This window comes from Megascapheus bottae, chromosome 5, assembly GCF_031878675.1.
Source record: "Megascapheus bottae isolate mThoBot1 chromosome 5, mThoBot2.hap1, whole genome shotgun sequence".
Taxonomy (NCBI): Eukaryota; Metazoa; Chordata; class Mammalia; order Rodentia; family Geomyidae; genus Megascapheus; species Megascapheus bottae.
This window is the reverse complement of record NC_143513.1, coordinates 10,827,366-10,846,463: the sequence shown is the minus strand read 5'-3', so window position 1 is coordinate 10,846,463 and position 19,098 is coordinate 10,827,366. Positions and strand designations below refer to the sequence as shown.

Sequence of the window (19,098 nt, the reverse complement as noted above, 5' to 3'; positions counted from 1 at the left end):
CACGAATCCATGGACTAGTTATGTAAACAGAAGCTTTCCAAAAACTCATGCCCTGACATCAAAAGCCATCACTGACCACGGATCTTGCTATTTCTCTGATTTCAGTCCCAATGTAACAATACTCATGTGAGATATTAAAACAGTGAAATAATGCCACCTGGAAGAGGGGTGAGCTGTGAAGTCTTCTGTTCTATCAATGGCCATGAGAGCAAACAGTGCCACAGGGCTCCGGACACATGCTCTGTTGAGAAGGTGACCTGACATTTAACTTAGAGACATCTCCAAACATACAGAGAAGCATCTGGAAATATGGCATTAAAACTAGGCTCACTTTTCTGTTCCAGAACTACAAAAGTAAACCCATACCCCTAGGTATGGGTTTGACTGTTATGGCTTGAGTATCCTATGATCCCCCAGCATTCTCTACTGAGATAGAAGGGAAAGAGTAGAAGAAATATCCTGAAACTCTCAAATCCTTACACATACTGGGCATGAGACATCTGATTAGAAATTTTAAAAAAGGATATTTTTCTTTTTAAATTTTCTTTCGATTTGGATAGTTTGTAAAGCCCATGTTTTGAAATGTCCACAAATGCAATTTATCAGACATGTTTTCCCTCTAAAATTGTTACATTCAGAAACACACTTTTATTTTGAATGCAATTGCTTTGGAAATGACATATTTACATGTATTTTAGATAAGGATCTGCAATTAAGAAGATAATTTCTGAAGCTCACTTCTTAAATATGATGATTACTATACTGAGTATATTCCTGTTGGGGCAAATTGCAACTTCAGCAAGAAAAATGTCAATTTTTCCTCTTTTGTCTGAACAGGATGTATAATTAAAATACAGCCAACTTTGAAAGACTTCTACAATAAAAGCCACATGAAACAACCTGCTTCCTAGTTTATTCTTGGAGTCTGGATTGACCTCGAGTCCAGTCACTGATGGGCCTCACAGGAGAATCACAAAGGTTAAAGTCACACAGACTCTCCTGGTGCCCACTTGAGTTATCCGTGATGGCACTAGCTCTTGCCAGGTTAATTCCAGCCCTCCAAGGATCTGTAAAGCCAGTTCTGTTCTGACAGGTGGGCCCTCCTCACACCCTTTCTTCTCTCCCTGACACTATTTTTTGTTCCAGTGATGAGAGATATTCTGAATCTTCTTCATTTTGATCCTCTGGTCCAGCATCTTATACCTTGCAGGGTGGTCGTCAGCTTTCTTGGGAACTGAAGGTGCATAGGAGCTGGAGGCGTAAGCTGGGCGTTTAAAGTGGCGCAAAGGAGGCTTGATGACTGGAGCAGTGGGAAGGAAGACAGACAACCATTAGCCTTACCAGGGACCCAGTACAACCTTCACATCATGTCCAACTTCCTCCAGCTTGGTCTTCCCCAAGCCAGCACACACACAAAGGGCTGGAGCTTTACTGGAACCCCCATCACTGTAGATCAGCGGCCGGATTATCCATTGGCTTAAAAAATGAACAAAGGTGTGAAATTCCTACAGAAAAACAGTGCTCACCACAGCACATAAGGCTCTTTGACTATGGGTGGAGTTAAGGAAGGCAGAGGGCACAGCAGGACATTTGAGGACAGCAGAACACACATGGCTAGCATCATCAACCACATTTAGCGTTGTTCGTGAGCTCTTGAGTTTGGAAAATGGCTGTCATTCCAGCAATATTGCTGAGAGAATACTTGCAAACTATCTATAAAGGTCTTTTATCTCAAACACAAAAAGAACTCTTAAAAGTCAACCAAAAGAAACAACTTAATGGGGCCGGGAGTTTGGCCTAGTGGTAGAGTGCTTGCCTAGCATGCACGAAGACCCGGGTTCGATTCCTTGGTACCACATACATAGAAAAAAAAGCCAGAAATGGTGCTGAGGCTCAAGTGGTAGAGCTCTAACCTTGAGAAAGTCCAAGGACAGTGCTCAGGGCCTGAGCTCAAGCCCATGACTGGCAAAAAAAAAAAAAAAGAAAGAACTTAATTTAAAAATGGACAGAAGATTCTGAACAGACTCCTCACTGGAGAAGACACATGTCAGACAAGCCCAAGAATATAGATTTAAACATTGTTTGGTCACTAACAATCTACATAATAGTGATATTCTACTGCATACCAATCACTCATGAGGATCCAGAGCACCAAGCACTGGATGCATGGAAAAGAGTTTCAACAATGCCAAGCAGTACAATTTCTTCAGAAGATAGTTTGGCAATTTCTCATGAAGCCTAGATTAGTTTTACAATATGATGCAGTAACGGTGCTCCTGAGCTCATTTGACTAATTGGGGGGAAATAATCTATGTCCACATGGAAACTTCTATAGAGACTTTTATTTTCCCAAATTAGAAGTTACACAGGTGTCCTTCAATAGGTAAATGGATAGTCAGATTAGACTCTTATTTAATGATGAAAATATAAATGAGTTATCAAGCCAAACAAAATCTTAAATGAATCTTACAAGTAATTTGCTAAGTAAATCAAGAGAGTCTGGAAATACAACATACCTATGATTCCATGATATAGCATGCTCAGACAGTAAAATTATAGAGAAAATAAAAGACGGGTGATTGCCAGGAAATCAGAAGAGGGAAGGCTAAATAGGTGAATAAAGGATTTCCAGGGCAGTGAAATCATTTTATATTATGCTGTAGTAATAGAGATGTATTACAGCGCATTTGTCAAAACCTGTAGAGAGTGAGCCCTATTGTATACAAATCCAAACAGTATTTATGGAGCTATGGAACCCAAAATAGAAAACAAAATGTCATGCAACATTATGACTGCATTGTCAATGTAAGAAACAACCTCACTGAAGAGAAGAAAAGATGCTTACATAAATAACTTTGGATAAAATTTGACTCTACAGACCAAAGGCCAAAGAAGCTAAGCATAAATACTGTATTCTAATAAGCAATACTGTTTCCCATACAAGTACATTGCTTCTTGAACGGCACAGGTAACAGCTCTACTATCACTCTACATGGATCTGACATTGAGAAACTATGTTAAAATATTTAACTATGTTAAATAAAACTATTAGTAAGGACATTTACAGATAAGCAGAAAGGAGAGATGCATGTGGTAATGGGTTTGACCTGGAATGATATAAATTCAATTAACAGTGGTGTCAATGGTTGCTATAAAGATATATATATACACATATATGTATATGTGTGTGCATTTATGTGTATAAACATATACCTCGTTTTCTTTTGCTGTGTCAGCTGAAACATTCTAAGGAGCAGTGAAAAGTCATCAGACCTGGAAACTCCAAGCAGCCCACAGTCTGTAGACCTAAATTTCTAACATTTCAATAAAAGGAACTAGTGATTCTGGAAGAAATGATTTCTAGAATTGAGGCACAAGATATATCAGGCACTCTTATAACAAAGTTGAAAAGTGCTTACAGACAAAGAACAATAGCCCGACTTGCTCCGAGCAACAAAATAAATAAAGTAGCATCCTATATCCAGCCCAAAGAAAAAAGTAACAAGCCTAGATTGACATGAGGGGAAAAAAAGCTTTTGTCTATTCAAATACAAGTTATCTGTCTGCAAATTACCAGAAAATTCACGCATGCAACCATCCTAAGGGTAAAGAAGCTAATTGTAGCACTTCCAAGGTGTACAGTTCATTGTACAAAGAATAGTTTTATAATGAAAAAAATTATCAAACACACAGAACCTTATCCAGAAGATCAAAGTGACAAAACTAAGTCCAGGTGGAAGGATGCGTTCCGATATTATGTGATGGAAATGTACATTTTGTGATAAAAACAGAAATTCACCTCTATGGTCATCCTCCCTGAAATACATAACCTCTCTTTGATAGTTCACAATTGAAGTACATAAATGCCAGACTAAAAGTCATCAAAAAACACAAGAACAGGCTGGGAGAGAACCTGCCAGGGCTCAGAGCTACCGTAAGGAGAGGCAACAGCCAAGATACTATGCTACCTGGATGAGATCTGAAACAGATCTGAAGAACCAGAGTTACCCTGGGGTTAAAAATACTTCAGCAACTCATTCATAACTGAGGGAACAATAAAAACATTCCATTCCAGGGAAAAGCTGCAACAATATGTCGCAACAAAACCAACACTACAGAGAATTCTCAAAGATGTTCTATACATAGAAAACCAAAATAAATACAATATAGGGAAAGAAATGGCACCTAAAAAAGCATACCATCTAAGGACCACAAGAACTGTCAAGACACAGGCCCTAATAAAACCTTTAAAAATGGTAGGAACTAATAAATATCTCTCAATCCTAACTCTCAATATCAATGGACTTAACTCTCCAAATAAACGGCATAAGCTGTCTAGTTGAATCAAAGAGCAAGAGCCATCATTCTGCTGTCTTCAAGACACACATCTTACCCCAAAAAACAATCATCTTTTGAAAGTGAGAGGTTGGAATAAACGCTATCAAGCTAACGGCCCCCATAAACAGGCTGGAGTTGCCATCCTCATAGCAGATAAAATATATTTCAAACTAAAATTAGTAAGAAAAGACAAAGAAGATTACTACATACTACTAAAAGGATCTTTCCTCCAGGAAGACATAACAATCCTAAATATTTACACACCCAATCCCAGAGCTCCGAACTTCATCAAGCAAACTTTACTTACACTGAAACCATACATAGATTGAAACACAGTGATTGTTGGTGACTTTAACACACCACTCTCACCTATGGACAGATCAACAAGGCAAAAACTCAACAGAGAAACCTTAGAACTGAACAACTATATAGACCAACTAGATCTAACAGACATCTGCAGAATATTCCACCCAGCAACAACACAATATACGTTTTTCTCAGCAGCACATAGAACATTTTCCAAAATAGACCACATCTTAGGCCATAAAACAAACCTGGACAGATTCAGAAACACTGAAATTATTCCATGCATGCTCTCAGATCACAAAGGCATCAAATTGGAACTGAACACACATCTCCACCAACGAAAACCCTGTAACTCATGGAGACTGAACAATGCATTGTTGAATCACCAATGGGTCATCGAAGAGATCAGAACATAAATCCAACACTTTATGAAATTTAACAAAAAGGAGCACACAAAATACCAACTCCTTTGGGACACAGCAAAAGCAGTACTCAGAGGAAAATTTATAGCGCTGAGTGCCTACAACAACAAGTTAGAAAAATCACAAACCAACAAGTTAATGTCTCACCTTAAGCTCCTGGAAAAAGAGCAACAAACCAACCCTAATCCCAGTAGAAGAAAGCAAATTATTAAAATCAAAGCAGAATTAAATGATTTGGAATCCAAAAAAACTATAGAAAGAATCAACAAAACAAGGAGTTGGTTCTTTGAAAGAATTAACAAAATTGACAAACCCTTAGCAAATCTTACCAAAAAAAGAAGAGAGCATATCGAAATAAACAAAATCACAGATGAAAATGGTAATATCACGACAGAAATTACCAAGATCCAGAATATCATGAGGGAATACTTCTCAAACCTTTACGCCAACAAATTTGAGAATCTAGAAGAAATGGATGAATTCCTAGCCAATATTAACATACCCACACTGAACCAAGAAGAACTAACCCAACTCAACAGGCCTATTTCAAGCTCTGAAATAGAAATGGCAATTAGAGAACTTCCACCCAAGAAAAGCCCAGAGCCAGATGGATTCATAGCTGAATTCTATAAGGTCTTCAAATCAGAGCTCACACCAATACTACTCAAGCTCTTCAACGAAATTGAAAATGAAGGTTCCTTACCAAACTCATTCTATGAAGCCAGTATAACCCTCATCCCCAAACCAGACAGAGATTCATCAAAGAAAGAGAACTATAGACCTATATCTTTGATGAACATTGATGCAAAACTTCTCAACAAAATACTGGCCAACCGTCTACAACAACTCATCAAAAAAATTATACGCTATGATCAAACTGGATTCATCACGGGGAGGCAAAGCTGGTTCAACATATGCAAATCAATTAATATAATGCAACACATCAACAGGAGCAAGGACAAAAATCACATGATTGTCTCAATAGATGCGGAAAAGGCATTTGACAAGATCCAACACCCCTTTATGTTAAAAGCTCTGGAGAAACTAGGAGTCCATGGAACATTCCTCAATATAATAAAGGCTGTGTATGACAAACCCACTGCTAGTATTACACTTAATGGTGAAAATCTAAAGCCATTCCCTCTAAAATCAGGAACAAGACAAGGATGCCCACTCTCTCCACTCCTCTTTAACATAGTACTAGAATTCCTAGCCAGTGCAATAAGGCAAGAAGCAAGCATAAAGGGGATCCAAGTAGGGAAAAGGAAGTAAAACTATCCCTCTTTGCAGATGACATGATTCTGTATTTAAAGAATCCTATAGACTCTACTCCCAAGCTCCTTGAGCTGATTCAAAACTTTGGAAGGGTAGCAGGGTATAAAATTAATCCTCAAAAATCAATTGCCTTCCTTTACGCCAACAGTGAGAGGAATGAGGCAATAATCAGGAAAGCAACTCCTTTCACAATAGCCTCAAAGAAAATAAAGTACCTAGGAATTAGCTTAACTAAGAATGTAAAGGACCTTTTTGATGAAAACTATAAAACCCTGAAAAAAGAAATTAAAGCAGAACTAAGGAAATGGAAAAACCTCCCATGCTCCTGGATTGGAAGAATCAACATTGTAAAAATGACAGTCTTGCCAAGGGTTATCTACAAATTCAACGCAATACCCATCAATATCCTAATGGCATTCTTTAAAGAAATAGAAGAGGCAATCCAAAATTTCATATGGAACAATAAAAGACCCCGTATAGCAAAAACACTTCTTAGCAAAAATAACAGCACTGGAGGAATTTCAATTCCAAACTTTAGACTCTATTACAGGGGTATAATTCTCAAAACAGCTTGGTACTGGCACAGGAACAGGCCTGAAGACCAATGGAATAGAACTGAGGACCCAGATATTAAACCACAGACCTATGGCCACCTAATCTTTGACAAGGGAGCCAAAAAAATAGAATGGAAGAAAGACAGCCTCTTCAACAAGTTGTGCTGGCAGAACTGGTTAAGCACCTGCAGAAAACTAAAGTTGGATCCTTCTTTGTCACCCTGCACTAGAATTAACTCCAAAGGGATCAAAGACCTAGAGGTAAAAGCTGACACACTGAAAACTTTCCAAGAAGGAATAGGAGATACACTAGGCTTCCTTGGCACAGGTCAAAACTTTCTTAATAAGGACCAAGAATCACAACAAATCAGAGAAAGGCTGGATAAGTGGGACTGCATTAAACTGCAGATCTTTTGTATGGCAAAGGACATAGCTAGTAAATTAATTAGGAAGCCTACAGAGTGGGAGAAGATCTTCACCAACCAAACAACGGACAAAGGCCTCATATCTAAAATATATTAACAACTCAAAAAATTGAATCACTCCAAAACTAATCTCCAAAGTAACAACCATCCCATTAAAAAATGGGCCAAAGACTTAAAGAGAGTCTTCTCTGAAGAAGAAACAAAAATGGCCTATAGACACATGAAGAAATGTTCAACATCTCTGGTCATAAAAGAAATGCAAATCAAAACAACTCTTAAGATTCCACCTCACTCCAGTTAGAATGGCCAGGATTAGGAAAACGAATAACAACAGATGTTGGAGGGGATGTGGCCAGGAGGGATCACTACTACACTGTTGGTGGGAGTGTAAACTTATTCAACCACTATGGAAAGCAGTATGGCAGTGCCTCAAAAGGCTAAACATAGAACTCCCCTATGACCCAGCAATTCCACTACTTGGCATTTACCCAACCATGCAGAATCTAGGGCATACTAAATCCACTAGCACAACAATGTTCATTGCAGCATTATTCACCATAGCAAAGATATGGAACCAACCTAGATGTCCCTCAGTTGATGAGTGGATCAACAAGTTGTGGTATTTGTACACAATGGAATTCTATGCTGCTGTCAGAAAAAAACGACATCGACTCATTTGTCAGGAAATGGAAAGACTTAGAAAAAATCATATTAAGTGCAGTAAGCCATACTCAAAGGAACGCTGAATGGTTTCCCTCATTTGTCATAATCAGTAGAAACCTTGGGCTCTACTAGCAGAGATCTGCAATAGAGCAAACCCTTGATACATAAGGCCATATAGTATGGAGCTAAATGAAAGGACCTCTAGGATATTGAAACAAAAGCCATATAACGAATGATTGTTGTCCTTAATGTACTATGTTATCTCTCATCTCCTTTGTTGTCCCTTGGGTATCTCATATTGTTACAGTATCTCACTTTGTTATCTGATAGATTGAATATATTTGTATTTGATTATTTAAAATTTGATAGGAAAGGGGGGAAAACCAAGACGGGGGGTGGGGGGGCGGGTAAAGGGTACCAAGACATGTGAAAGGGTATCAATGTATGTGAATTAATGCACCTTCTATATGGCAAATATCATGTAACCCTTTTATTAATTACAATAAAAAATACTTCAGCAAATCACTGTCAATAAAAAGAAAATACGTTTTTAGTGTTTATTTTTTAGCAAAATATTGGGAAAACTTCAAAATGCAATCATAGGGAATGAAGGAAATTCTAGTATATGTCTTAAAATAAAACATTATGACACAATAAAGATAATATGGGTGTCACTTAAAAATGGGCACTCTTACCTCATTATCAGAAAATACACACATAGAAAAATTTAAAGAAATAATCACCTAAATCATAGAAGTACTTATCTCCAAGTCGCATAAAGGCGGCTATTTTATTTTACTGTACATTTTGCCTTCAATTGATTACATTTTCTGGTTTTTCTATGATGATCAGATTTGAGTGATGTAACTTTTAAATAGAAGCCAAACAGTCAAATATGAGCAGCTCCTGCCTATAATTCTAGCTACTCAGGAGGCAACACGTGTGAAGTCAGCCCAGGCAAGAAAGTCCGTGAGATTATTATCTCCAATCAACCACCTAAAAGCTGGATTTGGAATTGTGGCTCAAGTAGTAGAGCACAAAAGCTCAGGAACAGTGCCCAGGCCCTGAGTTCAAGTCTCAGGACCAGCAAGAAAGAAGGAAATGAGAAAGAGAGAGGGAGGGGGAAGGGAAGGGCAGGGAAGTGAAGGAGAAAGAAGAAAGAAAGAAAGAAAGAAAGAAAGAAAGAAAGAAAGAAAGAAAGAAAGAAAGAAAGAAAGAGAGAGAGAGAGAGAAAGAAAGAAAGAGAAAGAGAAAAGAAAGAAAGAGAAAGAGAAAAGAAAGAAATATAAAGGCCAGGAGTTTGACCTAGTGGTAGAGTGCTTGCCTCGCATGCACGAAGAACCAGGTTTGATTTCTTGGTACCACATACATAGCAAAAAAGCCATAAATGGTGCTGTGGCTCAAGTGGAAGAGCTCTAGCCCTGAGAAAGCCTAAGGACAGTGCTCATGCCCTGAGCTCAATGCCCAAGACTGGCAAAAAAAAAGAGAAGGAAATATAACTGCCCAAATTATTTTTCTAGAAAATCACAGACAAGAACGATGCTACAAAACTATACTTTACAGAAAGCAAATAAAACTAAGTCCGTTGGAGGCTTTTGTTCTAGTCATCTCAGAGAATGCACAGCTGAAGACCCTTTCTGCAGACTCATCTGTTCCCTGACTTCTTAGTAAACCTACCATGCATGTGCTGCTGTAACACACCAGGACAGAAGGCAGGGCCCTGCTTACCTTGGGCTTCCATGTTGCTAAGTACCCCAAGACTTGTTGCCTCCTTACAAAAGAAAAAGGCATCCAGGCAAATGCAATGCTACCACCATGAGCTCCTAAATTCCTCATGGCTTTGCTGGGCCTTACGAAATAACTAAATGCCCACAGCTTTGCATCTGTGCTCTTGGATCTGAGCTAGTATCTACTGCAGTCACTTTCTAGGCTCCAGAAAAGAAAAGATTCATAGGTAAGTATCTTGTATGAAAAGTCAAATGTCCCACAAACAGATAAAGTCATCTTCTTTACCATCCTAAAGGAAGCAGCCAAACAGATCACCCAGCAGGTGTCATGTTCTTGCTCTGTCCCCATGTAAAGTGCTGACCATACCTGGGATATGGGCCAGTTTGAACTCACCTGGCCCCCAGCTTTCACCATTTAGCCTGAAGCCAATGTCCACAGTGATGATGGGTGAAGATGTACCGAGGTGCTGTCTTCTCATGGCTGCCACGGAACAAATCTCTTTTCTCTACTCTTACCTTGTCTCTTTATTTGGCACATGGGCACAAGTGGTCAGGTCTAGCATGAGACTCTTGGATTTGGGCCTTGGCATTATTTCCATGCCAGCTGAGTTACCTTTACACAGTAAACACTATCAACTAATGACCCTGTTGAAGCTAACCAATATACATCGTTCTATATAGAGAAACTGTTCTCTTTAAAATGCCAGATCTGTGACTTGGGGTAAAGGAGGGACTGGGCCCTGAACAGCCCTGAGGAGCAGAACAGAGAAACAAGAAGGCTCTGGATGGAAGGCCATGGCTGGGAACAGTTGGGGAGCCTGATGCTCAGCCCAGACAGCCACCATGTTCAGTCTATTTTCCCAACTCAGCAGGAACCCAGCCACTGTATTACTGAATTTCTCATTCTCAGCATGAGGACAATCTCTATTTGCTGGAACTCAGTTGTCAGAATTCACCTCCCTTTGCCACAGTCATCTGTGCAAGGAGATTGCAGAACCTGCTGGTGGAGATGGGGCCCCCCTGGCATGCGGAGACGCTGGATGCCCACTGTCCCCTCACTCCAAATGTGGAAAAGGAGAATTTTTAATACAATGCTGATATATATATGTATATACACATATATATATTCTTCCTATTCAAATGCTATTCTCAGAGATTTAAGTGTCCCTGCTCGTTGGTAATATTGGGGTTTGAACTCAGGGACTTGTATTTGCTAGGCAGACTCTCTACCATTGAGTCACGTCTCCAACCTTGTTTCTCACTGGTTACTTGGATCTTTTTGAGATTGGGTCTCACTTCCTGGCCAGTGTTCCTGGGAGCTGTGATCCATCTGTTCGAGGATTCCGTTCTACTTGAGATGGTATCTAGGCAACACCCAGACTCTCTGTTGAGATGAAGTCTCACAGTCTTTTCTGCCTAGGGTGGAATCATGAGCCTCCCACATAGTTTAGGATGACAGGCATATGTCACTGCTCAGTTGTGGGCTGAAAAGGAGATCTTCCAAATTTTTCTTCCCAAGCTGGCTTTGAACTGCAATCCACTTCCCTCTCAGCCTTCCAAGTTGCTTTGTCATAAACATCACAGTTCCTCCCCAAAATGTCTCTGGCCTTCTTCCATTGTCACCATCAACCTTTCTTTTCTTTTCTCTACCTTGATCTCCATCTCTTTCCCCAGCCATTGTTTCCTTCTCTCAAACCATTTTGTTCAGTGCATACTTATTTGGGATACAGGAATGTAATTGCACACAATTTTTCTTTTCCAGGAAAGAGCTGAATTCCTAGGTGTAATCAAGGTGGCTATCAGATGGGTTTAGAACTAATAAGTGGGGATGTACCGAGCCCCTCCTCTAGGAGGGCAGACTCTAGTTTCCCAGGCACCTTTGGTAAGAGTCACAGATGCTTCAGAGTGGCTGAAAGAGGGTAGGCCTCAGTCATTGCTGACAGGACGGATGGAAAATGAGCACCGCATGTTGTTAAGTTGTTCCATAAGTATCAGTGGCATGGGTTATTAATTCCTGTTGGCACCTGAGAGCATAAGGCTTTTCTTCAGCCAGTGTGGTTGGTTCTATTTGGCTAAAGGATCTCTTCATATCACAACCATCTGCCAGACATACCAGTCACTGATTCATTGTCCACCCTCTGTTTTGTACATGGTGAGGACAGCAGGAAGGAGCGTCACTGACTCTTGTCCATACCTGGGTGAGGCCCAGTGAGCTGCCTTGAAGTTACTGTAGCTTCCATTATCATTGTTCGTGGTTCCAGTGCTCTGTGGCCACAATGTGATGCGTGCACAGCATTGTGCAGGCCCGGTGAATTCTGGACTCTCCACCACCAGGGTCTCTATTGTTGTCAGGTTTTTTTTTCTTTTTTCAGCATTGGGCCCTAGCTTTCTTTTCTTGCAGAGACAGTGCCTCGATGACCTTTGCAAAGCAAACATTTCCACCAACAGACACATATATGCCCGGATCTGAATACACAAAGCACACGACCAAGACAATGATAATCATTTATTGTCACAGGAATGTTGTTTTACATAGAAGAAAACAATTATTCCACACATGGCATTTCCTAAATCAGGATAATTTGTAGAGCCTGCCTGAAATCTCATGAAGAATCCTTATAAAAAATGAACAAAATTCATCCAGGAGCTCTGTATCATCCCAATGATGATGGAAGAATGTAAAAGCTGAGCCTGTGATTGAAGATGGAAGAATATTAAGAACTGATTTCCACCAAAGTAAATGTTCTGATAAATCACACTAGCTGTATGTCATACATCGATTGGCTAAGCACAATGCTAGGAATGTAACACGAATTACCTGCAATTCTTACCACATTCCTATACACCAAGTAATTTCTCCAACTCTGGGTGAGGAAACAGGCTTCCCACATTTAAGTCATTCACCAAAGATTATACAGCTAGGATGAAGGAAGGCTGCAGTCTAGATTCACATCCAAACAATTTGATTTCAGACTTCTCATATATTTAAAATGGTTGTGGCCCCAAATTCAGTTTGAACGACTACTATAACAGGTTAAAAGGGTCAAGTTAAAATAGCATCAAGTTTATATTATCACTGATTGAATATATACCTGGGATGCTTAGCGGCTATGATCATGCTTCTCCCAGAACAAGAGGCCTTCGTCTCCATTACAGCAATGGTTCAGGACAGACTTGCATGAAGATCTCTTTTTAATTAATTAATTAATTAATCTTGTTGGTCATGGGGCTTGAACTCTGGGTCTAGGCATCGTCCCTGAGCTCTTCAGCTCGAGGCTAGCGGTCTACTACTTTGACCCACTTCTGGTTTTCTGGTGGTTAGTTGGAGATAAGAGTCTCATGAACTTTCCTGCCTGGGCTGGCTTAGAACCATGATCCTCACATCTCAGCCTCCTGAACAGCTAGGACTATAGGTGTGTGCCACTGGCACCAGGCACGAAGGTCTCTTGAACAACTGCTTTCATGTCTTTCCTCACCTGTGCAGGGTGGAACATCCACATGTTCCAAAAGTCTAGACTCATGGAAAGAAGCTACCATGGCAGGCTGGCTCCAGGACCTGAGGTGACATTGTAACTCAGTGACTGTCACCACTGGCTGCAGATGAGAGCAGGTGGGGACAACTCCTAGTGCTCAAGTTGTAGCTGAGACCACTTAGAGCAGAACTTTTTCCTGTCTCCTGCTTCCCCATCTTCACTTCCACCTCCTCACTTGCAGTCTCTGACTGCCCAGGGAAGATGGCGAGCTTCAGCTCGGACTCTGGCCCCATGTAACTGGGTATGTGCTTTCACTTTCCAGTTTTTAAAGAATGGAGATAATGGCCCTCAGTTCAGCCAAGTATTGTAATGCATACCTGTCATTCCAGTTATGAGGGGGGCATAGGTAAGAATATTATGAGCAAAAGCAATAACCTCTTTGAAAATATAGTGAAAGCCAAAAGGGCGGGGCATGGCTCAAGTGATAAGCATCTGCATAGCAAGGGCAAGGCCCTGAGTTCAAAACCACAGTAGCTCCAAGCATAGATAAATAACAGTCAGCTGAGAGGGCCACGGTGAGAATGGAAACAACTCCTGTGTGTGAAGCCAACAGCCCAGTGCCCATGCTCGTGGTGACCCTGTTTCTATCCCTGCCTAAGATAGAGGACTCTGTTTCTGGAATTATCTAGAAGAGTTAAACTTGTCAGGAAGTTTCAATAGCACACTCCTTTTTAACTTGGGAGTTCATTTGCATCTCAAGTACCAAGAGCACTGCAGTGAGGCCCTGCAGATAGGAGTCCAGACAGAAGTCCTTGCCTCTTAGAAAACAAAGCAGCAACATAACTCAAGCAGAAAATCACTCTTCTACCACACACATTAGGTAGAGTGCTGTCTAAGGTGATGAGCTATTCTTGGACTCTTCAAGGTGTATTATGTATTAAAAACAAGAACAATTAAAGCCATTAGCTGCAATTTTAAAGACACTAGCTCTCCAAGGACTTAACCTCAAGAAAACAGGACGCATAAATTCTCTGTAGCTTCCAGTTTTTTCTCACCTCACAAATGAAGAGCTCCAAAACAAGAAGGCTACATAAGGTGACAATCTATCCAACAGGATCTGAGTTGACCCCCACCTCCACCCCTACTCCCAACCAAACCCTTACCCATTTGACATGGAAAAGGTCAACCAAAGGGTATCTCAAGGTCACTGAAAGAGTTGAGTAGAACACATAGCTTTTCTGCCTTCAGTCGCACCTAACACTGCTTCCTCGAGCAGTTCTCAGCCCTGGGACTACTAAGAAGGTTTCATAAAAATCTACCATCCAATCCCTGCTCCAAGAGCCTGTGGGGTATCTATTTGGATCTCAACCTCCGTGTGTTTGCAATGCCCGGTGACCTGATGGGTAGCCAGGGTTAAGAGATGCTAAATGAACTACCCTTGTTTTCAGCACAAGCCAGAAATAGTCATGTTCTATATAATGGTGAGTGACAACCATGTACAGAATAGTGTGAGACATGTGGCTTACATGTAGAGGAGGTTGTGTGATCAAGGATATGTGTGTACACCATGCAGTGTCCACACAACAACAAAATCAACTAAGGCATAATTTTCCGAATGCACTCCAATGGAAGGACCGAGGACCGGACTGAGAGTAAGAAAGGACTTGGGCAGCTGACTACATCCAGTCATTGGCTGGAAACCTGTTCCGATCCCTCTGGGTCAGTACCTAAAAGCTGTGGCCATGTCCTGAGACCAGAACACAAATCCACAGAGCTTCTTTAGGGAGATGTGGGTGGAATTATAAAAACAGTCTGGACTTGGGGTGCTCAGAACTGAATAATTTTGGCAAGATCCCCAGGAATTCCTGAGCACGTTCATGTACTTCCTTTTTGGGTTTTGTTCTTTCTTCTTTCAAAAAATAGTAACTGCTTTTCATAGACATTGTGAGGGCTTCAGGGGGATCCAGTCTGGAATATGGGCTGGAGGTCTTCTGCACTTTTGCCCAGCATGTATCAGGTACTTGGCATAGGGTAACAGTTACTACACAGCCAGGGAGGTCAATGGTCACTTGGTGCCAAGTAATGGGACCCCTCCCTGCCCCTGGGGGTTAGCACAGTGTTTAAAAAGTCTCCCTATTTCTCATACAATTTGACTTTACTATAAGACCTTGCCACACAATGAAGAAATCACTTAAGGGATTTATTTGTGAATATTTGGCCTAAAACACTCTATGTTGATTCACAAAGATCAAATATCAAAAAATAGAGATATATTGGGGGATATACATCTCCACCCAAGGAAAGCACTTGGCCAAATCCAAGTCCACATTTAAACTAAGCAATATAAAAGTATGGTGTGGTGGCCATGGTCCAGTCGTAGAGATGGAGACGTGGACAAGTAGAGTGGCTCAGGCAACAAGCCAGGGAGGAAGCAGCTCCAGTCCCTGAAGTATAACCTTGGTATAATGAGGGGAATGTGGGGAAATTAGGAAACGGCTGGGCACTTCTAATTCTTGAGACTCTTTGCTTTCATTATGCAGAGGCATAATGGTGCTTTAATTTAGCCTTACTGGCGGTCTTTGAGATTCTCCCTCTTTATGTGTAGCCCACTGGTAATTCAGCCCTGTAGGTCTACCTCCTGAGGAGGGTATGCAGCCTGAGCCCCAGAGCCCAGTCTCAGGAAAAGATATTTAAATGAATGGATAAACTTCTCTAAGTCACACCCAGTAACCTTCATAAATCTTGCATTTGGAGAATAAATTACTCACTTCCAACATACACCAGCTGGTAAACTTGTCTATAGAAGCTACAGAGCTATTTCTCCCCCGCATCTGCAGGGAGATTTGCTGCCTTGTTTGTTTAAGGAGAAAGTCCCTTTCTTCTCAAGTTTCAATTGTGGGGTCTGCGCAAACCTGTTTTATAAAATGCCAGCATCTTATCTCATTTCCACTCTTGCAGTAGTGTGGCACCATTTCCCAGCCCTCCCAACAAAAATCAAACTAATGAAAAAGAAGAACAATTAGCCAAGATTGAAAAATCAGGTTTGTTCTTCTCCAAACTATGGCTATCAAATACCCTGTGATATAAAAGAAGATTCCAGAAACATCTCCCTAGAGCAGGAACAGATCGATTTCAAATTTTGTTTGCCCTGGGGCATACAAAGAACAGGCTTTTATTCTGTTTCAGTGGAGAAACATTGAAAGTAGAAAGTATTACAAGCTAATTCTCATTTGATTTTTCTCATCGACACATATCTTTTTCCATGTGTGAGAATGAAGTCTGCGGATGTCAGGCCAGTCTACAGCCTTCGGCCTCTAGATATTACTTATAGGCCGTATTTTTAGAAAGAAACTTGTAAAGATAAATCACATCAGGGCTCTGAAGTGCTCAATCAAGGCATAACTAACAACTCTGTTTTGACTCAGTCTGTGCATCGTAAGCGACATCCTTCGAGGTAAACTCAAAGTGAAAGTCAGCCACAGAGACTGCCCTTCAGGTCTGCACTGTGAGGACAGAACTGGGTCCTCGAACTGGTAGATGGGAAGTAAGCACCAGGAAAATGAAGTGTGGAAGGTAGTTAGAAATGTGGGCTATAAGGCTGGGAATGTGGCCTAGTGGGAGAGGGCTTGCCTGGCATGCATGAAGCCCTGGGTTCAATTCCTCAGTACCACATACACAGAAAAAGCCGGAAGTAGCACTGTGGTTCAAATGGTAGAGTGCTAGTCTGGAACACAGAGAGGCTCAGGGACATTGCCCAGTTCTGAGTTCAAGCCCCAGGTACAGAAAAAAAATAAGAGAAAGAAATGTGGGCTATTTAGCACCAGGTTGCCAGCACATCTCACAAGAGCTTTCCAACTAATTGCCCCTTGCTGACTTGGGCAAGCTACTCATCTGTACCTCAGTTTCCTAAACTGAAATGGAAATAGTAGTACTTTGCTTAGAGAGTCAGTAGAGTTGGTAGATTCTCTGTACATATAAAAGTACTTGTGGGGGAAAAATAAACTGTATTAGGGAGATCCACAATCACCATATTTGAAGTTCTCAATAACTTACAATACATGTAGTTTTTGTTTTGGTAAAAGAAACATAAGCTTTCTATAATGTCTTCGGACCTCAAAGATGGTCGAGTCTCTTCCAAGGAAGCTTCTGGATGTCCCATTTTATCCATAATCCCCTGAAAAAGGACACACAACAACATTATTGCCAGCCGGCTGGCAGGGGGCACACACACACTCAACAGCGGGGAGGAATTTAGAAGCAGAGCCTCGTCTACAGCCAGGACTACAGCACAGACCAGCAGCTGCACATGGGGCCAGCTACATCTGCATCAGCCAGCGATGAGGGTACTGTACCTTGTCATCTAAGGCCACTTCCGGAAAGTGAAGAGCTGGGACTCTGCTCAGAGGTGAGGAGCTATGCACCAGGCCTCCACCAGGAGCCACTGTGTCCCTAGCTCTCCATCACTGACAGCCTATCCATGAAGATCCATGGAGCTCACAAATTCCCAATAGATGCTGCTGCTGCTAGGAAAAGATCTATGACTTTGTCATGTGAGAGTTGAAGTTTCCTGGATGAGCCCAGAAGTAATTTCAGAAACCACACAAGCAGTTATTCATGAAGTGACCATGAGTGGCCATCGTGGAGGACCAAGCTCCTTGCCAGACTTGCCCATGCCCTCCCTCATATCCCATGGATTAGCAGAAGAAAAGGAAGACATTTCAGAGAACTATGTGTGAAATCACCAGCATGAATGAAGCTCCCAACAAAAACATCTTGCCAAGTAAGCACAGGTCTTTCAGCTAAAAGTTACTATGCAACATTTAATCATAGAGAAAAAATATAAATAAGACAAACATCCATACTTTCAATGTAAATGTTAATGTTTTCTGTATTTGCTCAGAAATACTTTAAAGGGGAATAACACAAGCAGAATTGAATAACCCACTCTTCCTCTTCTATGTGTGTGTGTGTGTGTGTGTGTGTGTGTGTGTGTGTGTGTGTGTGTGTGTGTGTGTGTGTTAGTGTGTATTTGGCTTCTGCAAAGCAAAATGTTTCCAAGGTCCATAGACAGTGTATCAGTTGTTGCTCACTTAGAACAGAGGTGCCATTTTGTCTATCTGGTGGCCAGGTGATGGGAGTTTGAGCTGCTTCCATATCTGCGTAATTATGGATGCCAAGTAGACACTTGTGAACAAGTTTTTGCAATGTTCAGGTTGTGTAAACCAAGAGAACTCCTGGGTCAGGAGATCACTGTGCAATTTGACTTCAAAGGGGCTGGGAAAATTTGCAAAGATGGCTATTACATCTTTCATATAAGGGTTCTAATTCCTTCACACCAGAGCCAGGACCCACCATGACACTTTACAGCAGATACCCTCCCACAACAGTCTCCAGGATGCCACAGATCCGGGCAGAGTCCTCTAGTCCATTCAGGAACCTCGGCCTGCATGATTCCCTTAGGCTGCAGCCCCTGACCCCCACACCTCATGTCCCGTATTCAGACTCATAGTCCCTGGGCACTTCAGATCCTTCTTGATGTTCATGCTCAAAGCACAGTTGTCCTGTGAACTCCGTGCACACTTTGAGATACATTTTATGCGGATCAATCCTTTGTTCCTGGTTCCTAGAGATGTTTGCCTCCAGTACTGGCCTTTCAAAAATTATTTCCTGGGGCTGGGAACATCGTCTAGCAGTAGAGTGCTTGTCTCAAATGCACAAAGCCCTGGGTTCGATTCCTCAGTACCACATACACAGAGAAAGCTGGTGTTGTAGCTCAAGTGGTAAAGCTTTGAGAAAGCCAAGGACAGTGCCCAGGCCCAGAATTCAAGCCCCATGACTGGCAAAAAAGAGAATATTTCCTAAATATTTCATGGATGCAGTGGCTCCAGGCAGTCTGGGCAAAATGTTCATGAGAT

The 19,098-nt window shown here is 41.3% G+C and overlaps 1 protein-coding gene across 4 annotated transcripts in view; it reads right to left on the bottom strand.

Moving 5' to 3' along the window:
* Positions 1-385: 385 nt before the first annotated feature.
* Pde1c (phosphodiesterase 1C) overlaps positions 386-19,098 on the bottom strand; it is a 213,462-nt gene continuing 194,749 nt past the window's right edge. For 2 of the 4 annotated variants that reach the window (XM_090332680.1, XM_090332681.1), the window contains exon 18: positions 386-1,300. In XM_090332680.1, coding sequence (XP_090188806.1) covers positions 1,131-1,300 — 170 coding nt within the window. In that variant the 3' untranslated portion in view covers positions 386-1,130. Of the gene's footprint in view, positions 1,301-11,963; positions 12,402-17,295; positions 17,358-19,098 lie in introns of those variants that run through there. The other 2 variants (XM_090332677.1, XM_090332678.1) reach the window with 2 other exon arrangements.